The sequence below is a fragment of the Vidua macroura genome, unplaced genomic scaffold (genome assembly GCF_024509145.1).
Source record: "Vidua macroura isolate BioBank_ID:100142 unplaced genomic scaffold, ASM2450914v1 whyUn_scaffold_107, whole genome shotgun sequence".
Classification (NCBI taxonomy): domain Eukaryota; kingdom Metazoa; phylum Chordata; class Aves; order Passeriformes; family Viduidae; genus Vidua; species Vidua macroura.
Genome location: NW_026530542.1, coordinates 204,151 through 225,390, shown reverse-complemented (window position 1 = coordinate 225,390; position 21,240 = coordinate 204,151). Strand labels below are relative to the sequence as shown.

Here is a 21,240-nt window from a genome sequence, read left to right as displayed (position 1 = left end):
AGCCCCACTCCAGTGTGGGGTGGTCCCAGTTCACCCCACTTTTGGTGGCTATGGGGGACTGGGAATAGACTGGAGGCCGGGAGGGGCTGCAGGGGGAGCAGGATGAGGTCCCAAAGGGAGTGGAGGGGCTTGTGGGGGTGGAATGTGGCCATGGGGGTGTGAGGGGCTGGGAGGGGGTGGGATGCGACCCCAGCCCCTCAGCAGCAGCACAAGGTCCTGGCCTCCCTTGCTGAGCCCCACCAGCCCAGGGATTAGTCCTGAAACGGGGAATAAAAGTTTCCCCTAATCCTCTTGGGGGGATTACCAGCACTGCCACGCCCAGGGTGGGATCTGGCCCGGCCTCAGCCCCCACCCAGCGCTGCTGCTGACCTGGGACCTTTAAATCCACCCACACAAGGCCCCTGCTTCGTCCTGGGGGACCCTCGGAGATGCTGCAGGCAAAGATGCTGCTGTCCAGTTGTGTCCGTCCATCCATCCATCCATCCATCCATCCATCCATCCATCCATCCATCCACCCATCCATCTGCCAGGCTTAGGCAGGTCTCACCTGCCCTCAGTGACATCCAGCCCCCTGAGTCCCCAGTGCTCAGGGCAGGATCCCAGTGCACATCCCGCTCCATTCCCGAGGGTCACTGGAGATGCTGCAGGCAAGGACGCTGCTGCCCAGCCGTGTCCATCCGTGCTGATCCGTGTCCATCCGTCCATCTGTCCGTCCACTGGGCTCATTGCCCAGTCCCTACATGAGCTCGGTGACATCCACCCACACAAACCCCCAGCGCCGTCCCACGCCTTCGGAGGTGCTGCGGGCAAGGACACCGCTGTCCATCCACATCCAGCCGTGCCCGTCCCGTCCATCTGTCCATGTGTCCATCTGTCCATCCGCGAGGCTCCAGCCGGTCCCTACGTGCCCTCGGTGCCACCGTCAGGCTCGGACAGGCGTCGCTCACCCTGGGCCGCGGGCGCTGCCAGGCTCTCGGCCTGCAGGAGCAGGTTGCAGCCGAGGAAGAGGATGGCAAAGGTGACGGCGAGGCAGAGCACCAGGACCACGGCGATCTGGGCAGCCTCGCTCACCCCCGTGTCCTCGCGGGTAGTGTTCATGTCCCCCTCCTCCTCCTCCTCCTCCTCCTCGTCTTCCTCCCGGGAGCCGAGTGTGGCGGTGACAGACGGGAGGGTTTAAGTGATGTCAAGGGCTGTCTTATCCTCCCTCCACGGCCCCCCTCACGCTCCCTGGCGCTGGGTGCCCCCCCCCGGCAAGGGGCAGCAGCTTTGCTCCGCCCTGGAGCCCCCCTGGAGGGGTGCAGGGTCCTGCAAGGAAGGGGGAGTCACCCCAGCTCCCTCCCTAGGTGCCTTGGGGGGCAGCTTGGGGCTAAGTGCCCATTCTGCCTGTCCCCACTGCAGCCACTCAGCCCCACAGCACTGGGGTGCAATGGGGACCCCCAGCTCAGCTCCACAGCACTGGGGTCCCCCAGCTCAGCCCCATGGTGTGAGGGTGCTGTGGGGACCCCCAGCTCAGCTCCATTACACTGGGGTCCCCCAACTCAGCCCCACAGCACAGGGGTGCAGTGGGGACCTCCCAGCTCAGCCCCTTGGTTTTGGACATGATGGGGACCACCAGCTCAGCCTCAGCATCCACTTCCCCCCCTCCCATGGCCCCCAGGATGTCACCAGGCTCCATGTGAAAGCAGAAACTTTATTTTTGGGGCAGCTCTGGCCCCTCCAGGGACAGAAGTGACACTGGGGGACAGGTGATAAGGGACACGGCCAGCACTGGTTGTGTGGCACCAAGTGTGCTGCAGAGGGGTGGGGTTCAGGTGTCACCCAGATCCCCAGCACGCTCTGCCAGGCCCCCAGCACCACTTGGAGCTGGTGCCACACGTGCCCTGAGGACTCACCCCGGTCATCAGCCAGGCCGGAGCCACTGAGCCAGTTCTCCAGGATGGACAAAGCCCCACGGCATAAACCAAGGAGCAGCAACCCCCAAATTACAGGCCAGGCCAAGCCAAGCTCCTCCCAGAGGCTTTCTGGAGGTGAGGGAGGGGATCCAAGCAGCGTCACTGTCCCAAAAGTGCCACGGCCCACGGTGACCCTGCCTGGGTGACAGCAGCCCTACAGCGCCAGCGTGTCCTTGATGAGCCGGCGCATGGTGGTGGTGACTGAGGTGCCCAGGGAGTCCGTGATCTGGTAGGAGATCTTGTACAGGTAGGGCTGCACGTCCTTCAGGCTGGTGTCGAAGACGTTGTCCACCTCGGACTGGGTGGGCATCTTGGGCAGGTACTCGTGGCGGTTCATCACCTCCACGATGTTGATGATCTTCTCGCAGAGCTTCTCACCCACCTTCTCGCGGCAGATCTGCCGCTCCTGCTCGTTCGCCAGGTTCACCACGTTCACCTTGATGGTCCAGAGCTCCCAGGGAATGCACTCGTCCGAGAAGGGCCACCGTGACTTCTTCTTCTGGTAGAACTCCAGGGAGATCTGCCCCATGCCGTCGGAGCCGGAGCCGCGCAGCGCGTCCTGCGTGACAGCACGGGGCTCACGGGGGAACGGGGGCTGACCGACCCCTCCTCGGGCACATCCCACTGGGCTTTACGGAATCACAGAATATCCTGAGTTGGAAGAGACCCCCAAGGATCATCCAGGCAAACTCCTGGCCCTGCACAGGACACCCCGACAATCCCACCCCGTGCCTGAGAGCGGTGTCCAAACACTCCGCGAGCTCTGGCAGCCTTGGGGCCATGACCACACTCTGGGGAGCACTTCCAGTGCCCAATCACCCTCTGGGGGAAGAACCTTCTCCCAGTATCCAGCCCACCCCTTCCCTGCCACAGCTCTATCCATCCCCTGGGTCCTGTCACTGTCCCAGGGAGCAGAGATCCGAGCTGCCCTAGGGATGAAGCTGACGAGTCTCCTCTCAGTCTCCTCCAGCTGAACAGACCTAATGCCCTCAGCTGCTCCTTTTAACCCACCCACACAAGCCCCCTGCTCCATCCTGGGGGACCCTTGGAGACGTGTGGCTTCCCTTTAATGCCTTTGATGCTCCCATGTTCATCCCTGTCGGCCCCTCCTTACCTTGAACTCCCCGACAGCCTTGCGGAGGGCCCGGTCGAGCTCCTCGGAGGAGACACGGACGTAGGCGAAGTCGATGAAGTCGCAGTCCACGTCCTGGGTGCCCACGGTGCCGATGGAGTAGGTGCCCTCCTTCTTGTAGTGGAACTTGCCGGTGCTGCGGTGCAGCAGGATGGTGTGGAGCACGGCCAGCATGGCCTCCTCCACCTGCCGCCCCTCCACCGACACCTCCAGCACCTCGGCGCGGCAGTTCATGGCAGGGGCGGCGCCGGAGGGGCCACAGCAGCGGCTGCTGAGGGGACACGAGGGTGCAGGGGGGCGTTGGCTGCAGCCCGGCTTGGGTGACAGCCCCTCTGCCGAGCCCCTGCATGCCGGTGGCCCAGTCCCCCACAGGGAGCCGGTGTGGCCCTCCCGGTCACCCACGGGGAGCCAGATGTCCTGATCTGAGTCCCCCACACGCCACAGGGATCCAGGCACCCTCGGTGTAGGCCCCCCGCAGCCCCACAGAGACGGGGTTGGTTGAAGTCCCTCACATCCCACACACCCCGCAGAAGATCGGGAGGGTCCAGGACTGGGTGCCCCAAAGGGATCCGGGCGTCCCAGGATGGGCGGGCCCCCAAAATATCCCGGTCTGGTCCCCTCACACTCCAGGGCGGTGTCGCAGTGCGTGCCCGCCCATCCAGTGTGGGTGCCCCTCAATATCCCACAGGAAGCCAGCTGTCCTGGGTTGAGCCTCTAACAGCCCAGAGAAGCGCAGATGTCCCGGCCCGGTCCCCTCACACCCCAGCCTGGCTCCCCCGCCAGCACACACGGACGCCAGGAGTCCCGGTACGGGCTCTGCAATACCCCAGAGGGACCCAAATTTCCTGGTCAGGTCCCCTCAGGGATCCAGCAGCCCGGAGGGACGCGGGTGTCCCGGTACGGGCCCACCCTCACCTCACAGGGGCTCGGGGGGTCCCGGTTGGGCTCCCCCAAAACACCAACACAGATCCAGACGTCCCGGCCCGAGCCCACCTCAGGCTCCCACGGAGCGCCTCAGGTTCTCTCGAGGCCCCGGATCCCCCTCGGTCCCTGGGCGCCCCCAGCCCCGGTCCCGACCCCAGCCCCGGTCCCGACCCCAGCCCCGGTCCCCACTCACCGCCCGGGCCCGACCATCTGACGGCACGGAGGAGGGAAGTGGACCATCCCATCTGCGCGGGGGGGTCGGAGCACACCACCGCCCACCGCAGCGGCCCTTCCGGCCATGACCAGCGCGTTTCATCACTCTGAACCTGATCCTGTCAATTTGATTTTGCCCCTTCCGTGCCGTTCCCGGCCGCGGGGCGTCGCCGGGGACGGAATCGCCGTTCCGAGTCCGCGGATTCCCCTCTCCTCGGCTTGGTTCGTTCCCAAGGGACCATAGAGCTGCAATGCCGCAGCCCAGAGCGGCTCACCGGCTCCATTGCGCCCCCTGTGCTGGAGGCTCCGCGGCGGTACTGCAGCGGGGCGGGCGGGGCGGTGTCCCCCGCTGACCCCTGCGGGGACAAGGCGACAACGGGGGGGACACGCGTGGGGACACGGGCCACAGGGGCACGGGCCGGGCTCGCGGGGACCACAGCCGCACGGGGGACACCTGGATATGAAGGGACACGAGGATATGGGACAGCAGGGGGAAATAAGGAAGGGGGGACATAGGGACAGATGGACACAAGGGACAGCGTGACACGGGGATATGGGGACGCGGGGCGACACTGGATAACGGGACATGAAGACTAGGCGGGCAAAGGGACAGTGAGATGGCTGGATATGGGGATAGGGATGGACATGGGGACACAGGGCGCAGGGTGTAGAGGAAGCAGGGACGTGGGGACTTGGGGGACACAGGAACAGGGGATGGATGGACATGGGGACACAGGGAACGGGGACATGGCGGTTTGGGGCACTGATCGGCCACACTGCCATGGGTGGTGTCAGTCGCAGCAGGAATGTGGCCGTGGCGTGTCACCGTGCGGGGGAGCCGCGCACACACCGACACAGCCCCGGGACCGCCGGCGTGGCCGGAGCTCTCCGCGGAGCTGCTTTTCCTTGGCCCTGCTGGTACCGGCCCCGTCCCTCCCGCAGCAGCCCGTGCCGAGGGAACGGGGACAGCGATGGTGGCAGAGGACAGCCCTGAGCTCTGCGAGGGGACAGAGCCGAGCCGTGCCGTGCTGAGCCGTGCCGGGTGCCAACCCCGCGCCCACCGTGCCCGCTGCGTGCAGCTCCGCTGTTCCCCGCCCCGACTCCCGTTCGCGGCCCCACCGTGCGTCAGCGCTGTCCCCACGGCGGGGGCGGCGGCGGGGGGGGGACAGAGGGACCCTTGTTGTGTGTCACTGCGGGCGCCCCCGGCCCCGCGCCTCAATGTGGCCCTTGTTCCGCACCGGGTGTCCCCGGTAACGTTTGCTCCGGGGCCAGGCTGTGCCCGGCAGGAGGAAGGCGACCAGCCGGGGGGGACACATCAGCCGCGCGTTGTCACCCGCCTGCCTCGGAAGCCCCGGCTCTGTCCCCAGCTCCGGGCTCGGGACCACAAACGCCACCCCCCCCCCCCCGCCCCCGCCAGGGCTGGCGCTGCCAATGGCCACGTCCCCAGGAACACGAGCGGGGGACACGGTCACGCTTCCCGGTTATTTTGGGGAGGATAAATCAGGCAGGCGACAGGTGCGGGGCCGCGGCAGCCGGGGGTGAGTGACGGTTCAAGGGCAGCGGCGTGGGCAACGTGCGGCTCCGGCGTCCCGGCTGTCCCCGGCTCTGGAGCCCCGGCTGTCCCCGGCTTTGGCATCCCGGCTGTCGCTGGCTCCGGTGCCCCAGCTGTCCCCACATCCACCGGCCCGGCTGTCCCCAGTCTGGCGTCCCGGCTCCGGAGCTCCAGCTGTCCCCGGCTCCATCGCCCCGGCTGTCCCAGCTCCAGTGCGCTGGTTTTTTTTCCCAGCTCCAGCGTCCTGTTTTTATCCAGCCCAAGCGTCCCAGCTGCCCCCAGCTCTGACATCTACACTGTCCCGAGCCCCGGCTGTCACCAGCTCCGGTCCCCAGCTCTAACTGTCCCCAGCTCCGGCTGTCCCCAGTCCGGCTGTCCCAGCTCCCGTCTCCGGTTTGTTCCCTCCGGCTCTCCCCCTCCGCGGTGTTCTGGCTGCCCCCAGCTCCAACATCGCCACCCTCCCCAGCTCCAGCATCCCGTCTTTCCCCGTCTCCAGCGTCCCAGCTGTCCCCAGCCCCGCTGCTCTGTCCCCCCTTCCCAAATATTAACTAAAGGGGAGCACAAGGGACAAAGGTCCCGCCCAGTGGCTCTCACTGTACGTACAAGTTTATATACAGAAAATGGCCAAAAAAGAGGGAAACCCAGAAAAATATATATAAAGGGGAAGGGGCCGAGGTTGAGGGGGCCGGAGCCACCCCCCGCCCGCGCCCCCCGCTCTGTACAGGACCCGGCCGGCGCTATTTACATCAGGGGCGTTTGTACAGGGGAAGGGGGCACCGCGCTGGCGATGCCCCCGGGGAAGACGGCACCCGGGCTGCGGTGAGGCTGCACCCTGGGCCGTGAAGGCACATGGGGCACCCCCAAGGGTGCCCCCGAGAAGACTCAGGCATCTGAGGAGGGACCCAGATATCCTGGGAGTGATCCAGAGGGGATCCCAGGCATCCCTGGGGTGATGCAGGGGTGGTCCCAGGCATCCCAGGAGCGACCTAGGAGTGCCCAGGGTGTCCCAGGCATCTGTGGATGACCCGGGGAGGGGGGTTCCAGGCATTCTAGGGGTGATCTAGGGGTATACATAAAGTCTTGGGAATGGCCCGGGGGGGGTCCCAGGTGTCCCAGAGGTCATTCAGGAGTCCACAGGGATGTCCTGGGCATCCCAGGACTGATCCAGGAGTCACCAGGGCAGGTTCCAGGCATCCTGGCAGTGATCTAGGGATGCCCAGGTGGTTTCTGGGCATTCTGGGGGTCACCCATGGGGGTCCCAAACATCCCAGGGCTGATCTAGGGTACCCAGGGGATGTTCCAGGCATCCCGGGGGTGACCCAGGGGTGCCCAGGGGGTTCCCAGGCATCCTTGGACTGAACCAGGGTTGCCCAGGGCGGGTCCCAGATGTCCCCAGGCAGGTCAGGGGCTCATGGCAGCCCCTTTGCCTGGGACTCAGAAAGGCAGAGTGTCCATGAAGATCTTGTCAACGATGGGTGGTGGCGGCACCAGATCCTCCAGCTTGAGGTAGAAAATGCGCTGGAGGCCCTGGGTGCAGAGGCTGCGCAGCTCGGGCAGCTTCCCCAGCAGCTTGGAGAGGCAGCTGGAGCGGCCGGGCTCAGCCCCTGCTGCTGCCACGTGGTCCTTGAGGCAGCCCACTATGCGGTTCTGCAGCTCCTCCACCCGCTTGGGCTCCTTCAGCCCGTGCCGGTCTGGGGTGACACACAGGCTGTGGGACCGCGGGGACAGACACCAGGTGGGGATGGGGACAGTGACGGGCCTGGAGCTGGGGGGTCTCACCTGTGATGATGACGAGGGCGGCGAGGCAGGAGAAGGAGGGGACATCGACGCTCATGCGGTGCAGGCTCTGGGAGAACTCGAGGATGGCGTCAATCCACTCCCCGAAGCCGCGCACGCACTGCTGCCGGTGCAGCACCACGCCGTTGCAGAAGATGAGTTTCCCTTCCTCTGGCTTGGAGCTGCCAGCACAAACCCAGGTGTCACCCCTGGGCACAGCTCGGGCTCCCCCTGCTCCGCGCTGCCCCGGGGCTCACCGGTATGCCAGGCGCAGGATGAAGAGCTCCAGGAAGGCTGACTCCAGCAGAAGGTCCTGGTCCTCCTTGGGCAGCTCGGTGAAGCCCTGGATCTTCTCGGCCCACTTGCGGATGACGTCCATGGAGCCGGTGAGCAGGTCATAGAACTGCTGCACGTCCACCGAGTCCTCCTTCTCAAACGGGCACGGTGCTGACTCCTGGAACTGGGATGGGGATGGGTCAGGACTGGGATAGGGTGGGTCAGGACTGGGATGGGGATGGGTCAGGGATTGGGATGGGGATGGGTCAGGGATTGGGATGGTCAGGACCTGGGACAGGGGTGGATCAGGAATTGGGGTGGGAACGGGATCAGGACCTAGGATGAAGATGGGTGAGGAACTGGGTGGGAATAGGATCAGGATCTGGGATGGGAACAGGTCAGGAACTGTTGGGTTAGCAACAGGGATGAGTTTGGATCAGGAAATGGGATGGGCATGGATGAGGAACTGGGATGGGGATGGGTCAGGATCCAGCCCCAGCCCTGGCATGGCCCTGGGCAGGGCACGGAGTGGCACCAGCCCTACCTTGGAGTAGTCGAGCTTGGTGGCACTGGGGATGGAGTCAATGTGTGCCCGCACCAGCGAGGTGATGAGGCTGACCGGGGACGCATCCGGCGGCTGCTTGGGCTTGGAGGGGAGACGGCCCCGCCGCCCCTTCAGGCTGTCGGTCCGGACCACTGCGGTTGGGACTTGCAGTGAGTGTCTGCCCTCAGCGCAGCCAGAAAGGCTGCAGAGAGGGGACTCCCCGCTCCTGCTGGCTACCCCCACCCGGGATGGGACCCTGGTACCTTCTTTGACCATGCCGACGGCCAGGCACTTCTGGAAGCGGCAGAACTGGCAGCGGTTCCTGCGCCGCTTGTCCACAGGGCAGTCCTTGTTGGCCAGGCAGATGTACTTGGCATTCTTCTGCACTGTGCGCTGCGGGTGGGGAAGGAGCGGCCGAGCTCAGCCCGGGGCGCCGAGCTCCAAACAAAAGCCCTTCTGTCCTCCCCTGCCTCCCGCTCCAGCCCAGCATCCGGCTCCGTGTCCGCGGGGAGGGCTCCGCGGCCGTGCTCCCTGCCCTGCCCCTCCCCGGGACACCCCGCAGCATCCTCCTGCCGCCGCGGAGCACTGTGGGAACATCCCGGCAGCAGCGATCACCTGGGGGTCCCCCTTACCTTGAAGAAGCCCTTGCAGCCCTCGCAGGTGCGCACGCCGTAGTGCTGGCACGACGCGTTGTCCCCGCAGACGGCGCAGCGGCCCTCGCCTGCCCCGGGGCTGCGCACCTTGGCGGGCGCCAGCGCCGGCCCCTCCAGCAGCGGCGAGGAGGGGGCCAGGGGCAGCCCCGCGAAACCCCTGGCAGGACCCTGGCCCGGGGGGAAGGCGTCCGTGTCCAGCAGCCGCGGGTCCACACGGGGCGAGGGGCCAAGCTGCCCCTTCAGGGTCGCAGGGGACCCACCAGGGCTGGTGGCCGGGGGGCCGAAGGCGAAGAAAGGCGGCTGTGACCCCCCGCCCTTGGCTGGCTCAGCCCAGGGCTGCCCACCCTCATAGTTCGGCAGCGGTGAGTACGGCCCGAAGGAGCCCTCCCAGCCTGGGGCCTGCGGGGGCTGGAAGCCTGGCGTGGCGGGCGAGGGGATGGAGCAGGGGCTCCCGTAGCAGTCCGAGCCGCTGGAGGACAGGGTCTCGTCCGGCTGCCCCCCGAAGGCGCTGGGGTAGCAGCCGTACACCTGGAAGTCCTCCAGCTTGAAGGCGGTGGCGGCGCTGGACTGGCCGCTTGCTGGCAGCTGGTAGAGGAAGGCGTCGAACTCGCCGGCGTAGCCCTCCATGAAGGTGCTGAAGCTGGGCAGGGCAGGGGCGGCCGCCAGGTCGGCTCCAGCCACTTCCATGGGGAATCGGCCGCCCTCGGGGCTGAGCAGCTCGGCCGGGCAGCGCTCGCAGGGGCCGGCGCCCGTGGTGCTGCACTGTGCCTGGATGCAGGGCATCTCTGCGGGGAGAGAGGGGCGTCAGCGGGACCCCGACGCCACTCTCCGGCATCCAGGCAGAGGATGGAGACAGGGTGGGAACCGTGGGAACCTCCCCTCGTGCTGGGACCGCACCTCCATAGCCGCTGGCTGCGTGGTGGCGGCCACCACCGTCCCTGGGAAAGGTCACGGCACAGCCAATGGGTGCAAAGGACATTCCCCAAAACGCTGGCTTAGCAAAAGCCCCCGAAAGGGAAGGAGGGAGGAATGTGGCCAGCAGATTCCCAAGCCCTAGAGCTGGCCAAGGGAAGCCAGAGTTTGGGCTGAACTGCATTTTGAGGATCTCGCTTCCCCCGTAACCCCTTTTGGGGATTTTTGGGAAAATCGGTGCAGGCAGCCCTCCAGGTGAGGGGGAGAGGAGCCCACCCTTGGTCCCTGGAGCCCCCCGGGGCTGTGCATGGATCTGGTGAGACATAGGACAAGCGGAGTCCTGTGTCCAGCTGAAAGCCAAGCCAGAAGTGACCCCAATGGCAAGACGATAATGTAATTCATCTCGCAGACCTTTAAAGGTCACGCTGCACTGGCCCCCCGCCATGTCCTGGCACGGCCCTGCTGCCAGAGCCCCCGGATTCCCCCAGCCAAATCTGGGCAGCTCTCTCGGGCACCAAGAAAGCCGACACCCGCCAGGAGCTGGGTTTAAAAATATCCAGTGTGGGTCCAGCTCTGGCACCCACGGGATGGCACCAGCCCCCAGCCCCCTGCTGGTGGTCCCAGTGGAGTTTGTGCGTGTCCAGCTGGGTTCAGAGGGAACAGTGACCCCCCCAGCTGCCTCCTGTCCCCGAATGAAGCCGAGGGGACCTGAGGCCGTGCTGGGTACACGCCCCGGGGGACACTCTCTGTGCCAGTGGGAGTTTTCCCTGCCTGCGTGAAAACCCCGGCAGATGCAACGCCTCGACCTTTCCTGTGCTCCCGGTTGTTTGAAGGCTTTTGCTCTCAGCCACTCGCTGACAGCATTTGGGGTCCCCCGTGCCCTGTCCCCCCAGGGACCGGGCACAGATTCCCGCAGCAGCCTCTGCGCTGCCCACGGCCGGGCTCTGTTTGCAGATTCCTGCTTCGGCAGCGCAGGCAGCTGCCCGTGCCCAGCCCCGAGGCTGCCGCCTGCACGGGCGGGTGGCAGCCGCTGGCACCGGGCCCCGGGCCGCGGGCGGGCGAGAGCAGCCGGTGGCACCGGGGGTGGCTCACGCTGCCCACATCCCTGCCGGCACCTGCTGCCCGGTAATGCCGCAGCGGCTGCTGCCAGGCCCGCGTGGGCAGCGGGGGCTTTGCCTGCACGGGGCTGGCTGCCTGCACATCCCTGCTGGCAGTGCCGGGCTCCCGGGGCTGCCCGCATGCTCCTGCCTGCCCCGCTGCTGCCCTCTCCGGTTCCGTGACCGCTCTGCTCAGGGCTCCCGGGGTGATGCCCGGTGTGGGGTGGCTCCCAGAGACGGGGACTTCCTGCAGCTGGTCCCGGTTGGGGTGCCGTGATGGGGGAACCAGCCCGGTCCCCCGTGGCCCAAGTAGCGGCTCCCGGTCCTGCGCAGCTCCTCACAGGGGAGAGGGCGGTGTCGGGCTCTTCCCGGGACCCCCGGGGCCGGGACCTCTCGCTCTGCCAACTCCCGCCGGGCGCGCGATCCTCGGCTCTTCCCGGTGCTACCGGCACTCCTGACCCAGTTCCTGCCGGTGCCACTGGGACGCCCGGTGCCGTGCACCTCCCAGCGCCACGCGGGACGCCCGACTCGGTTCCTCCCGGTGCCACCGGATACCCACAAGGGGCAGTCCCGCACAGCGCGCACCGTCCGTTCCCTTCCACCGGGACCCCCGACTCTCGCCGGTGGCACCGGGGGTTCCTTCCACAGTGTCCTTCGGACACGCGAGCCCCGGCTCCACCGGGACGCGCGACCCGCTTGCCCGTGGTGCTACTGGGACACCCGACCACATCCATCCACCTTGCAGGACGCCCACCGCCCTGAGCCGCCGGTGCCACCGGGATGCCCGACCGGGATCCCCTCGGCGCCACCTGACACGCCCGATCTGAATCCCTCCGGTGCCGCCCCGGACAACGGTTCCTGTTCCCTCGGTGCCACCGGGACACCCCACGCCGTGCGCCTCCCGGCGCGCGCAGCCCGCCCCCGCTGCCAGCACGACCCCCTGCCCCCGGTGCCCCCCGCCCGGTCCCCGCATCCCGGTGCCGCCCGTACCCGGGTGCCGGCGCGGCGGCGCTCCGGTTCCTGCTCCTGCCACCGCCGCTCCGCGGGCTCCGCCGGGCTCCGGCCCCGCCACTACTTTCTCTTAAGCGCTCGGTGACGCGCGGGGCGGCGCGGGGCCGGTGACGCACGGGGGGGGCGGCCCCGGCGGGGGCGCGGCCGTGACGCACGCGGGGTTCCATTGACGCACCCGCGGCCCCGGCTAAAAATACCCCCGCGGCCCCGGCTAAAAATAGCTCGGGCGCCCCTCGCTTCCCCACATATCCCCCCGGGGCTCCGGGGGCCGCCGGCGGGGGGAGGGAGGCCCCGGTGTCAGGGCTATCCCCGGTGTCCCCAGAGCCGGTGGCCCTTCGGTATGCACGGTGTTTCCTCGCTGGCGTCCCCCGGTGCCTCCATCCCCGGCGCTCTCTCGCTGCCGGTATTTCCGGTGTCCCCTCGTTGCTGGTACTCCGGTGCGCCCACCCCCGATGCCCCTTCGGTGCTGGCATCACTTCAGTCCCCACCCCCGGTAACCTCTCGGTGTCGGTATCCCCGGTGTCCCCTCGTTGCCGGTACCCTGGTGCCCCCATTCTCGGTGCCCTCTAGGTGCCAGCATCTCCGGTACCATCATCCCCGGTGTCCCCTCAGTGCTGGCATCCCCGGAGCCCCCTCGGTGCCGGTATCTTCAGTGCCCCCATTCCCGGTGTCCCCCCGATGCCGCTCTCCCCGGTGGTCTCCCGTACCCCCGGTGCCGCTATGCCCAGTGCCCGTGCGGGTATCTCCGGTGCTCAGCGGCGCCGGTACCCCCGGGCTCCTCCCGCTCGGTGCCGGGTGCGGGGGGAGTGACGCGGGGTCCCGCCCCCGCCCGGTCCCCGCGGGGAGCCCCTGGCCGGGGCGATGGAAAGAGCGGCGGCTGCTGGCGGGCGCCGGCGCCGGGAACAGCGCCCGCGGGCTGGAAAGATGAGCTCAGCCCGTGCGGAGCCGGCCCGGGCCCGCGGGAGGGCGAAGGGTGAGCGGAAGTGACCCAGAAGTCCGCAGTACCCTCCGGAGCCGGTCCGGTACCCCCTCAATACCCTCCGGTACCATCCCGGTACCCTTCGGTACGACTCCAGCACCTCCCGCGATACCCTCCGGTAGCACCCCGCAGCTTCCCAGCCGGAACCCTCCGGTACTACCCCGGTGCTCCCTCGGTATCTCCTGGTACCGACCCGATACGCGTCGGTACCGGCTCGGTCCCGTCCCTTACCGTACCCGCCGGTTTCCACTCCCAGGGACAAACCGGGGGTCTGGGGGGACCCGGCCCGCTGTGCCCGGGCTGGCAGCGCCCCCGGGGTTGACAGCGCCGTTAGTGCTCCCCCGTTAGTGCCCCTGCAGCGGCAGAGCCCCCGGCACGGTCCCACCGGGGGGCTGGGGCCAGTGCCCCGGTGCCCCGGGAGCCGCAGCCGGCACCAGGCGGTACTGCCGGGACCTCCGGTACCGGGACCCTGCCTGGCCTCACGAAACCCCCGGCCCCGTGAGCAGCAGCGGGGGCGGGGGCAGCCCGGCACCAGAGGGGTCCGGAGGGCGCACGGGGGGTACCGGAGGTGGCGGCCCGGGGCCGGGAGCCGTTACCTCGCACCGGCCCCGCTTCTGGCTGTCGCCCGCCCCCGACGGGATTCCGTGACATCACACCTGCCCGCTGACGTCACACCGGTCACTGACGTCTTGGGGATCCCGCGGCACCACCGGGGCCGCCCCCAGAGGGATCCCCCGGGCCCGGCGGGACCCACCGAGGTCCCTGCAACACGCGACGAGGGGCAGGGCCGGTGCCAGCCCGGGGGTACGGCCGCGAGCCCTCGGGACACGTCAGACAGGAGGGTCCCAGAGCTGTCGGGGGTCCCAAAGCTGTCGAGGCCCCGCGGAGCGGGGGGGCTGCAGCCGCCCGCATCCCTCGCTTGGTGGCGGCGTTACCGGAGGCAGGAGGGTGACAGCGGCAGCCCCCGCAGCCGGGATTAGCTGTACCCCGGGAGAGGTCGCGGGGACTGCGATGGCTTCGGGGGAGGAAACCCGAGCCCAGCCACCCTGGCAAGGCCACGGGGGTGCAAGGGGGGACCCCTGTTCACACCAGCCCCAGGGATCCGTCCCGACACCCAGGTGGGGGGACACGGGGACGGGATGACCACCGGGCAGCCCCAGGGTGGGCGCTGGGGCTTGCGGGGTGCCCGTGCCCGGCCCTGGCTCCCTGCCCCGGGCCTATATTTATCGGTAATGACAGGCTGCTCCGGGGCGTTCCCGGTCCGTACCCCGCAGCCTCGGCCCCCCGGTGCCACGCGTGACCCCGGTGTCCCATGGCCATCTGCCCATTTCCGGGCACACGCAGAGCCAGGTCGGGGCTATAAAAAGCTCCGCGTGGGGTGGCAGCTGCCACGGGGGGTGCCGGGGTGGCTCTGACAGGAACGGGATGCTCCGACCCCGGCAGCACGCGGGAGGACGCCGGGAGCCGCCGGGGCTGCGGGAGCCAGACCATAAATGTCCAGCACGGAGCTGCCCTGGAACAGGGACAAGGCAGGAGAGGGTGGGGGAGCCAGCTGAGCCCCCCAGCCCCCACTCCACGGCACACACAGACACCTGCAGTTCTCACCCCCAGATCTCCACAGGCTCCCCTGGGGGGGGACGGGGAGGGCAAGGGGAGAGTTGGGCTCCCCAGACATGCAACAGCCCGGCCAGAGGGGAAACTGAGACAGAGCAGAGGGCTGAGGGCTCTCGGTGCTCCACGGAGCACCTGTGCAAGGGAATCTTGCAGCACAGCGGTGCTGCAGCAGTCCCCCAGCCCTGGGGGTGCTTTGCGCCCCCCAACTCCTCCGCATGCCGCTTCAGCGGCTCTGGGGGACACTGAGGCAGGTCGTGGGGGACCCCAGTGCCCGTCCCGCGTGGGCACCGTGTCCCCCGCGGGCGGAAGGGCTCGGGGTGGGACCCGCTTCCCGCCGGCTGCCGGAGGAAACGGGGCAGGAAGGGCCTGGCCGGGGCCCCGCAGCGCCGGGACGTGGCCGACGGCACCGGGGGCTGCAGCAGGCTGGGGGGGGGACACAGGGGGTCCCCGGGAGCTCACTCACGTCCAAGGTGACATCAGCTGGTCACCCCCAAGGCCGCCCTGCCCGGAGCCCAGCGGGGAGGCCCAAGGGGGCAGCGTGGGGGCTGTGGGGGAGCTGCAGCCGGCGGCCCCCACCCCCCCAGCGCCCCCATCCCACGGGGGTCCCCACGGGGCTCTGTCCCCTCTCAGTCACAGCCACACATCGCTGCAAATCCTCTCTGTATTGGCGAGCACTGACGCGGTACAACAGCCCGGGGGGGGCAGGGGTGCGACCCCCACAGCCCCCCCCCCAGCCCGGGGAGTGCGGGGCTCCCCCGGTGCTCCCCTCCAGGGAGGAAGGCCCCGCTGCCCAGAGCAGCGCCAGCTCCGTGAGCCGCTTCGGGAGGGTCCTCACGTCTGTCCCTTGGTGCCGAGTCCGTCCCTCAGCGTCACGATCCCCACGGGCCCGGGGGGGGGCCAAATCAGAACCCCTGGGGCCAACCCAAACCTCCTTCCTGCAGCCCCCAGGGATGGGGGCCGGGGGAATGAAGCCCCTTTGCAATAAATAAATAAATAGTCCTGGGGCGGCTTAGAGGTGACTCTCCTCCTCCTCCAGCGCCCGGTTGAGACCCGGGATGAACTTGAGCAGCCGCCGGCGGAAGCTGCTGTGTCGGCTCTTGCGGGGGGCGGCTGCCCCGTCCCCAGGGTCCCCGGCCCGGGCCCAAAGCCGCCCCGCAGCCCCCGGCCCCCCCGCACACTTGAGGCTGGCGCTGCGGGCCAGGGCAGGTCGGGGGCGCGGTGGGGGGGGCGCGGGACCGCCGCTGCCCTCGTCCTTGTCCTTGTCGCCATCCTTGTCCCCGTCCAGGGAGCTGGAAGAGGCGAAGACGCAGGTCTGGTACAGGGAGTCATCGCTGCCGCTGGCACGGGAGGAGCCCCCCGGCAGTCCCTCCCCCTGCAGGCACCAGCGGATGGACTCCAGCGTGTCGTAGATGCTGGGGTCCTTGGCCACCACACCTGATGGGGGACACGGGGGTGTCAGGGGGGCCGGCTGGTGCCCCAAAACCCTCCCGCCAGCCCCCCGGCCCCCACTCACCCCGCACCAGCCGCTGCTCCTGCACCATCAGCGAGCGGAACTCCCCCCACTTCTCGTAGAGGGTTTGCTGTGGGGAGGGTGAGGGGGTGAGGACCCTGGTGAGGGGTCCCCAGCCCCCCGTGGCCCCTGCCAGCCCCTGCTCACCTTCAGGTACTGCAGCCGGGCCTCCAGCTCGGCCCTCCGGATGGACGTGCCGTAGAGCGTGTCGAGCCTGTGGGTCAGCAGCTGTCAGCAGTGGGGGGGCTGCAGCCACCCGGGCCCCCCCCCCGCGCCCCCCAGCTCACCGGAGAACATTGCCCGAGCTCTTGATGATCTCCACGATCTCCCGATGCCGGATGCCCTCCACGTTCAGCCCGTTCACGCCCGTGATGGTGTCCCCTGGGGCAGAGGGTGAACAGGGGTTCAGGGGGGGCCGCTCCCCGCTGCCAGAGCCCCCCCCCAGCTCCCCCAGGATGTGCTCACCAGCCTTGAGCCCCGCGGCCTCGGCCGGGCTCCCGTCGTGCACGCGGCACACGAAGGTGAACATCTCCACGCTGTTGCTGTCCTGGTGGTGCAGCCCGTAGGTCTGGAACGGGGCTCTGGTGAGGGGCACGGGGGGCACCCCGACCCCCAGGAACCCCCCGGCAGCAGCCACGGGGCGGCAATGCAGTGTTTAATTGCTGCTGGGTGAGTGGGGCAGCAGCGCAGCCCCCCCCCCCCCCCATGGCTGCACCCCAGGGTGCCCCCCCAGCGGCAGAGCCGGGGGAGGTTCGGTAACACGGCAACTCTGTCACCGCTAAAAATAACCCCCAGCTCAGAGACAACTTAAAAATACCCCCGATGCAAAGCAAGGTGCGGGTTGGAAAGGCGGGGAGCAGGGCACGGCCAGGCTCAGCTCGGCTCGACACCCACCTGGATCTCGAAGCCGAAGGACTCCTCTGCCTTCTTCTCCAGCATCACCACCCTCCTGGGGGACACAGGGATCAGGGGCAAGGCAGAGCCCCCGGCACACCCCAACCCGCCTCTGCAAACCTCAGGCTCTTCTCAAGACGCTGCTTTGGGTGTCCCCAAGGACAGGACACCTCTGCCTGAGATGGGATTCACCCCCCACCCCACCCCCAGGGATGAGACCCCCTCCCAGTTTGCCTTGGCCAGAGTCCTGTGGGTGCCGGGCAGGATGCCCACAGGGTCTGGGGTGTCTGAGCCCACCAGGGAGCTGTGACCCCATGGCTGCTCTCAGCTCCCCCATAAACCCCCCCTCATTTCCAGCCCTCCCGGGGTATCCAGAGTGGAACAATGTCGCAGGACCAAGCTCCAACGCTCTGGGACAGCGACCCCAGCCCCACTCCTGTGTCCCCTGTCCCTACCTGTGCTCCTCCGGGGACTGGCTCGGGGACGCCCACTTGAACCCTGTGTCCTGCGGCAAAGGAAGAGCCATCAGCCCGAGGGGACACCCGAGGGGACATCCCTCACCTCCTCCAGGGACAGCCACAACGCCGTGTGCCACCAGGACAGCACCAAACCCCGCGGGAGCACCGTGCCAAGCCGGCACCGAACCAGCACCCGGGTGCCCCCCGGGCATAACGGGGCTTTGATCGGGGCTCAAAGGCACCCTCAGAGCTGCCCCGTGCTCGCCCCACGCTTTGACGTCAGCTGCGCCGCACCCACCCCACGCCGCGCTCCGAGGGGCCCCGGCACAGAGGGGCCCTGTTGTGGTCACAAAGTCGGGATTTTTGTGCAAAATCCACCCCCCTCCCCGGCCCAGACAATGTCCCTGTTGTGGCAGGCGCAGAGGCGTGGGCGGGCGGAGGGACTGGCAGGGCAAGACAGGACCCTCACCGCAGGGCAGGAGGTGACAGGGCTGTCCCCAAATGCCCCTCTGTGGCTGCTGGGCTCTGGCAGCACTGCAGGCGGCGTCACCATCAGCTGCCCCTTGAGAGTGGCACATGGCACGTCGTGGTGGCAGCCGGGCGCCAGCGGCTCCCTCTGTGCTCTGCCACACGGGTGTCACCAGCCCCGCAGGTGTCACCAGATAGCGACCGACCGCCCCAAACGCATCCACGGGCGCAAAACCACCAGAGCTGGGTGTGTTCACCAAAGGGAAAGCTGTCGCCTGTCACGCCGGGCCCCACGTCACCACAGTGACGGGAAGGTGACGCAGGACGTCCTGCACCCCTCAGGGACATGTCTGGTGGTGGCCTTGCCTGGTGAGCGGGAGCCAGGCCACCGTGCGTATCTGGGCTGTGGCAGCGCAGCCGTGAGGCCACTTCTGCTCCGGATGTCGGCTCCGCTCTCGCTTCCCCACAACGCTCAGGAAGCACCACGGGGCCGGGGGGAGCGTCAGGGCGGTGGCGGTCCCAGCGTCACCACGGAGGAGTTTTTCCAGGGGCCCCGTGTTCCACCAAACCAGACCCGGGGTACTCTGTGACCTGTCCCTAAATCAGACCCCGGTCCTGGGGTAGCCGGTGGCCGATCCCTTGCCCTTCTCACAGGCCAGAGTCCAGGGGGCCGTGGGGTCACGCCTGTCCCAGTGACAGAGCCACGAACACCGGGCTGGGAGCCTGGCCCTGCGCCCTGCGAGCTGCAGGGCAGGACATGGACAGGGACCAGGACAGGATGTGGGGCTTGGGGGACACTGGGAAAGGGGCACAGGGAAGATACCTGAGGGAACGTGGGGAGGGACCCGAACATGACGTGGGGCTGGGGGGAAACCAAGCTGGGGGTACAGCGATAATAAAAACCAGGCAGGATCCGGGACAGGATGTGACGCCTGGGGGGACAACACGGAGCAAGCGGGACGGGGACACCGGGAAGATGCTGCAGAAGGATGGGACAGGGGTGAGGAGATGCTGGGGCAGGACAAGAGGCTGGGGGCGGCCACCGGGGCAGGATCGGGACACCAGAGCGGGATGGGGACACGAGGAAAGCTTGGGCGAGCCCCCGGGGCAGGATAAGAGCCCAGGAGGAGACACCGGAGCAAACCCGCGGGGCGCAGGCACCAGCGGCCGGGCGGGAGGGGGACACGGCGCAGCCCCGCTCCTCCCGCAGCCCGTTACCGCCCGCGGCGCCCCTTCCCCCTCCGGCCCCGGTGCCCAACCGGGGGCACTGGGGCGGCTCCCGCACTCACCCCGCAACCCTACCTTGCGCACGCGGGGCAGGGTCCCGCCGGCCGCCGCCAGCGCTCGGTACAGCTCGGCGGGCCCGGGGCTCTCCGGGGCCACCGCCGGTGCCGCATCGTCCTTCGGCCGGAGCCGGCGCCGCCGCCGCCGCCGCAGGGTCATGGCCGGGCCGGGCCGTCCCGTGCGCCGCTATATGGCCCCCGGGGGCGGGGACATCGCGGGACGCGCCCCTCCCGGGGCCGAACCCACCCACTTGGGCGTTAAACCGCGGCTTTGGAGATAGACCACGCCCGGTGTCCGGCTGTGTCCGGCATCTCTCCGGGCCCGGGCCCCGAGTCGGGACCACGTGGAGTCCAGTGGGGGGTTCGGTGTGAGGGTCCTGCTCGGGCACCCCATGGAGGTCCAGGGTGGGGTTCGGTGTGAGGGTCCTGCTCGGGCACCCCATGGAGGTCCAGGGTGGGGTTCGGTGTGAGGGTCCTGCTCGGGCACCCCATAGAGGTCCAGGGTGGGGTTCGGTGTGAGGGTCCTGCTCGGGCACCCCATGGAGGTCCAGGGGGGATCCGGTGTGAGGGTCCTGCTCGGGCACCCCATGGAGGTCCCGCGCAGGGGCCCCTTGGGTGGGTCCAGCAGGACGGAACTATTCGGGTTCCTGCTTAGAGATCCCGTGGGGGTCCAGCGGGGAGGTTCCGCCTGGGGTCCTGCTCGGTGACCCTCGGGGGGTCCACAGGGGGGTTCAGCACGGGTTCACCCCCCGTGGGGTCCGGCGTGGGTTTCCAGGGCCCTTCATGAATTCTGCACAGGGAGTCCAGCGTGGGGGTCTAGAGGGAGGGTCCTGCGTGGGCGCCTCCTCAGGGACACCACGGGGTTCAGCGTGGAGGTCCGGGTGCTCCTTGGGGCAGTGGAACCTGGGGGAGGCGATGTCCTGAGGGCACAGGGTGGGATGCTGCTGGGAATGTCACGGGAGGCACCGTGGGGTGCCAAGGAGGGTTCCCAGGGATGACCCCAGGGATGATTTGGGGAGAAACCGGTGGGTTTCCGGGAGCAGGAGCAATGCCGCGCTCTGCTGCTCCCCGACAGCTGCCACCACGTCACCCTCGGGCCACCACCCGCCGCCAAAGCCGCATTTGGGATTTAATGGGAGGCAGGAGTGGCCCCAGCCCCCGGCCCGGCTCCCAGCGGGGGCAGCTGAGGGATTGAGACTGTTCCTGCAGGATCTCTGCTGCGCTGAGCTGGGACACAGAGGGAAGAACAATTCCCGGAGGCAGCCGCGGTGGCTGCTGCGGACGCGTCGCGCGGCTCCGGCAGCTCCTCGCTGCGCCCCGGCGGGAGGCAGCGGGAATTTTCCAGCTGGAGTTGAGAGCTTTGCCCAAATGTTTGTTTAAAATTTGCCAAAAAAAATGAAGATCGTAACAATCCCGCTGGCGTTCCACCCAAACCTCCCGCCCACAGCCTGGCCTGGGGTTACCAGGAGGCAAGTTTGCTCCAGGAGCAGAGCTGCTCCGGGCGGGAAGGGCTGGGGAAACGATGGGATCGAGCCCACCGCCGACCCTGAGTCACCAAACCACCGGGAACGAAGAGGAACACCCCGTCTTATTCCCAAAACCTTGGCCCCTCGGCTGCAGCCACCCCAGACTGTTTTCCCATTCCATCTCCTAGAGGAGCAGACAGGTTTTGCTTAAAAATTCCCCGTGCTCTCATCTCACTGCTGCCCACGTTTCCAGGATGGGGCTGGATTTTCCTGGGGACCACAGCAGGAGCTTCAGACAAAGCTGGGCACGAGGAAGGACAAGCCCAGATGGTGCCTCCCCCTCCCCACCTTGTCTGAGCCCGGGGGGACCCCAGGCCTCGGCAGATTTTCCCCTTGATCCGCTCACAACAGACTCATTTGCAGGAGGCTCTAATTAAGGAATTAGTAGGGGCAGTTCACGCAGCACCGTTTACCCTCGGAGCAAACAGGATTTTGTAGGGGCACAGGGTAGTTTGCTGTGGGATTT

General features: G+C 68.2%; 3 protein-coding genes across 8 annotated transcripts; all 3 read right to left on the bottom strand.

The window, feature by feature from the left end:
- Positions 1–1,676: 1,676 nt before the first annotated feature.
- On the bottom strand, positions 1,677–4,288 carry ATG101 (autophagy related 101). Of its 4 annotated transcripts, none has more exons than XM_054004690.1 (3): positions 4,202–4,288; positions 3,067–3,355; positions 1,677–2,511 (listed from the first exon to the last, which is right to left on the bottom strand). In XM_054004690.1, exons 1-3 carry the CDS (start codon positions 4,246–4,248, stop codon positions 2,107–2,109), a joined length of 741 nt encoding a protein of 246 aa, XP_053860665.1. In that variant the 5' UTR covers positions 4,249–4,288; the 3' UTR covers positions 1,677–2,106. The 4 variants fall into 4 exon arrangements, with proteins under 4 accessions (XP_053860665.1, XP_053860666.1, XP_053860667.1 ...); XM_054004691.1 differs by having other exon boundaries at positions 3,067–3,352; positions 4,202–4,226; XM_054004692.1 differs by lacking the exon at positions 4,202–4,288 and adding an exon at positions 4,000–4,082.
- Positions 4,289–6,361: 2,073 nt separating this feature from the next.
- Positions 6,362–12,087, bottom strand: NR4A1 (nuclear receptor subfamily 4 group A member 1). The gene is made up of 7 exons (XM_054004684.1): positions 12,022–12,087; positions 9,002–9,807; positions 8,633–8,762; positions 8,370–8,521; positions 7,807–8,009; positions 7,553–7,731; positions 6,362–7,464 (listed from the first exon to the last, which is right to left on the bottom strand). Exons 2-7 carry the CDS (start codon positions 9,803–9,805, stop codon positions 7,208–7,210), a joined length of 1,725 nt encoding a protein of 574 aa, XP_053860659.1. The 5' UTR covers positions 9,806–9,807; positions 12,022–12,087; the 3' UTR covers positions 6,362–7,207.
- A 3,195-nt stretch (positions 12,088–15,282) lies between these two features.
- Positions 15,283–19,408, bottom strand: TAMALIN (trafficking regulator and scaffold protein tamalin). Of its 3 annotated transcripts, none has more exons than XM_054004687.1 (8): positions 17,967–18,801; positions 17,495–17,544; positions 17,040–17,094; positions 16,611–16,692; positions 16,433–16,526; positions 16,293–16,359; positions 16,149–16,215; positions 15,283–15,924 (listed from the first exon to the last, which is right to left on the bottom strand). In XM_054004687.1, the coding sequence occupies exons 1-8, from the start codon at positions 18,048–18,050 to the stop codon at positions 15,467–15,469; spliced, it is 957 nt and encodes a 318-aa protein (XP_053860662.1). In that variant the 5' UTR covers positions 18,051–18,801; the 3' UTR covers positions 15,283–15,466. The 3 variants fall into 3 exon arrangements, with proteins under 3 accessions (XP_053860662.1, XP_053860661.1, XP_053860660.1); XM_054004686.1 differs by having other exon boundaries at positions 16,611–16,713; positions 17,967–18,800; XM_054004685.1 differs by lacking the exon at positions 17,967–18,801 and adding an exon at positions 19,268–19,408 and having other exon boundaries at positions 15,550–16,069; positions 16,611–16,713.
- Positions 19,409–21,240: the final 1,832 nt, after the last annotated feature.

What these genes read in the sequence shown, in the direction of transcription:
- ATG101 (XM_054004690.1), bottom strand. Translation starts at nt 4,248, where the DNA reads ATGGTCCACTTCCCTCCTCCGTGCCGTCAGATGGTCGGGCCCGGGCG. An exon ending in CAGATGGTCGGGCCCGGGCG is followed by an intron (nt 3,356 to 4,201) that starts GTGAGTGGGGAC and finishes GTGTCCCCTCAG; the next exon opens with CAGCCGCTGCTGTGGCCCCT. An exon ending in AGGCTGTCGGGGAGTTCAAG is followed by an intron (nt 2,512 to 3,066) that starts GTAAGGAGGGGC and finishes GCTGTCACGCAG; the next exon opens with GACGCGCTGCGCGGCTCCGG.
- NR4A1 (XM_054004684.1), bottom strand. Translation starts at nt 9,805, where the DNA reads ATGCCCTGCATCCAGGCACAGTGCAGCACCACGGGCGCCGGCCCCTGC. An exon ending in CCAAGCTCGACTACTCCAAG is followed by an intron (nt 8,010 to 8,369) that starts GTAGGGCTGGTG and finishes TCCCCATCCCAG; the next exon opens with TTCCAGGAGTCAGCACCGTG. An exon ending in CGCCCTCGTCATCATCACAG is followed by an intron (nt 7,465 to 7,552) that starts GTGAGACCCCCC and finishes GTGTCACCCCAG; the next exon opens with ACCGGCACGGGCTGAAGGAG.
- TAMALIN (XM_054004685.1), bottom strand. Translation starts at nt 19,408, where the DNA reads ATGACCCTGCGGCGGCGGCGGCGGCGCCGGCTCCGGCCGAAGGACGAT. An exon ending in CAGTCCCCGGAGGAGCACAG is followed by an intron (nt 17,095 to 17,494) that starts GTAGGGACAGGG and finishes TGTGTCCCCCAG; the next exon opens with GAGGGTGGTGATGCTGGAGA. An exon ending in GGAGCAGCGGCTGGTGCGGG is followed by an intron (nt 16,070 to 16,148) that starts GTGAGTGGGGGC and finishes GTCCCCCATCAG; the next exon opens with GTGTGGTGGCCAAGGACCCC.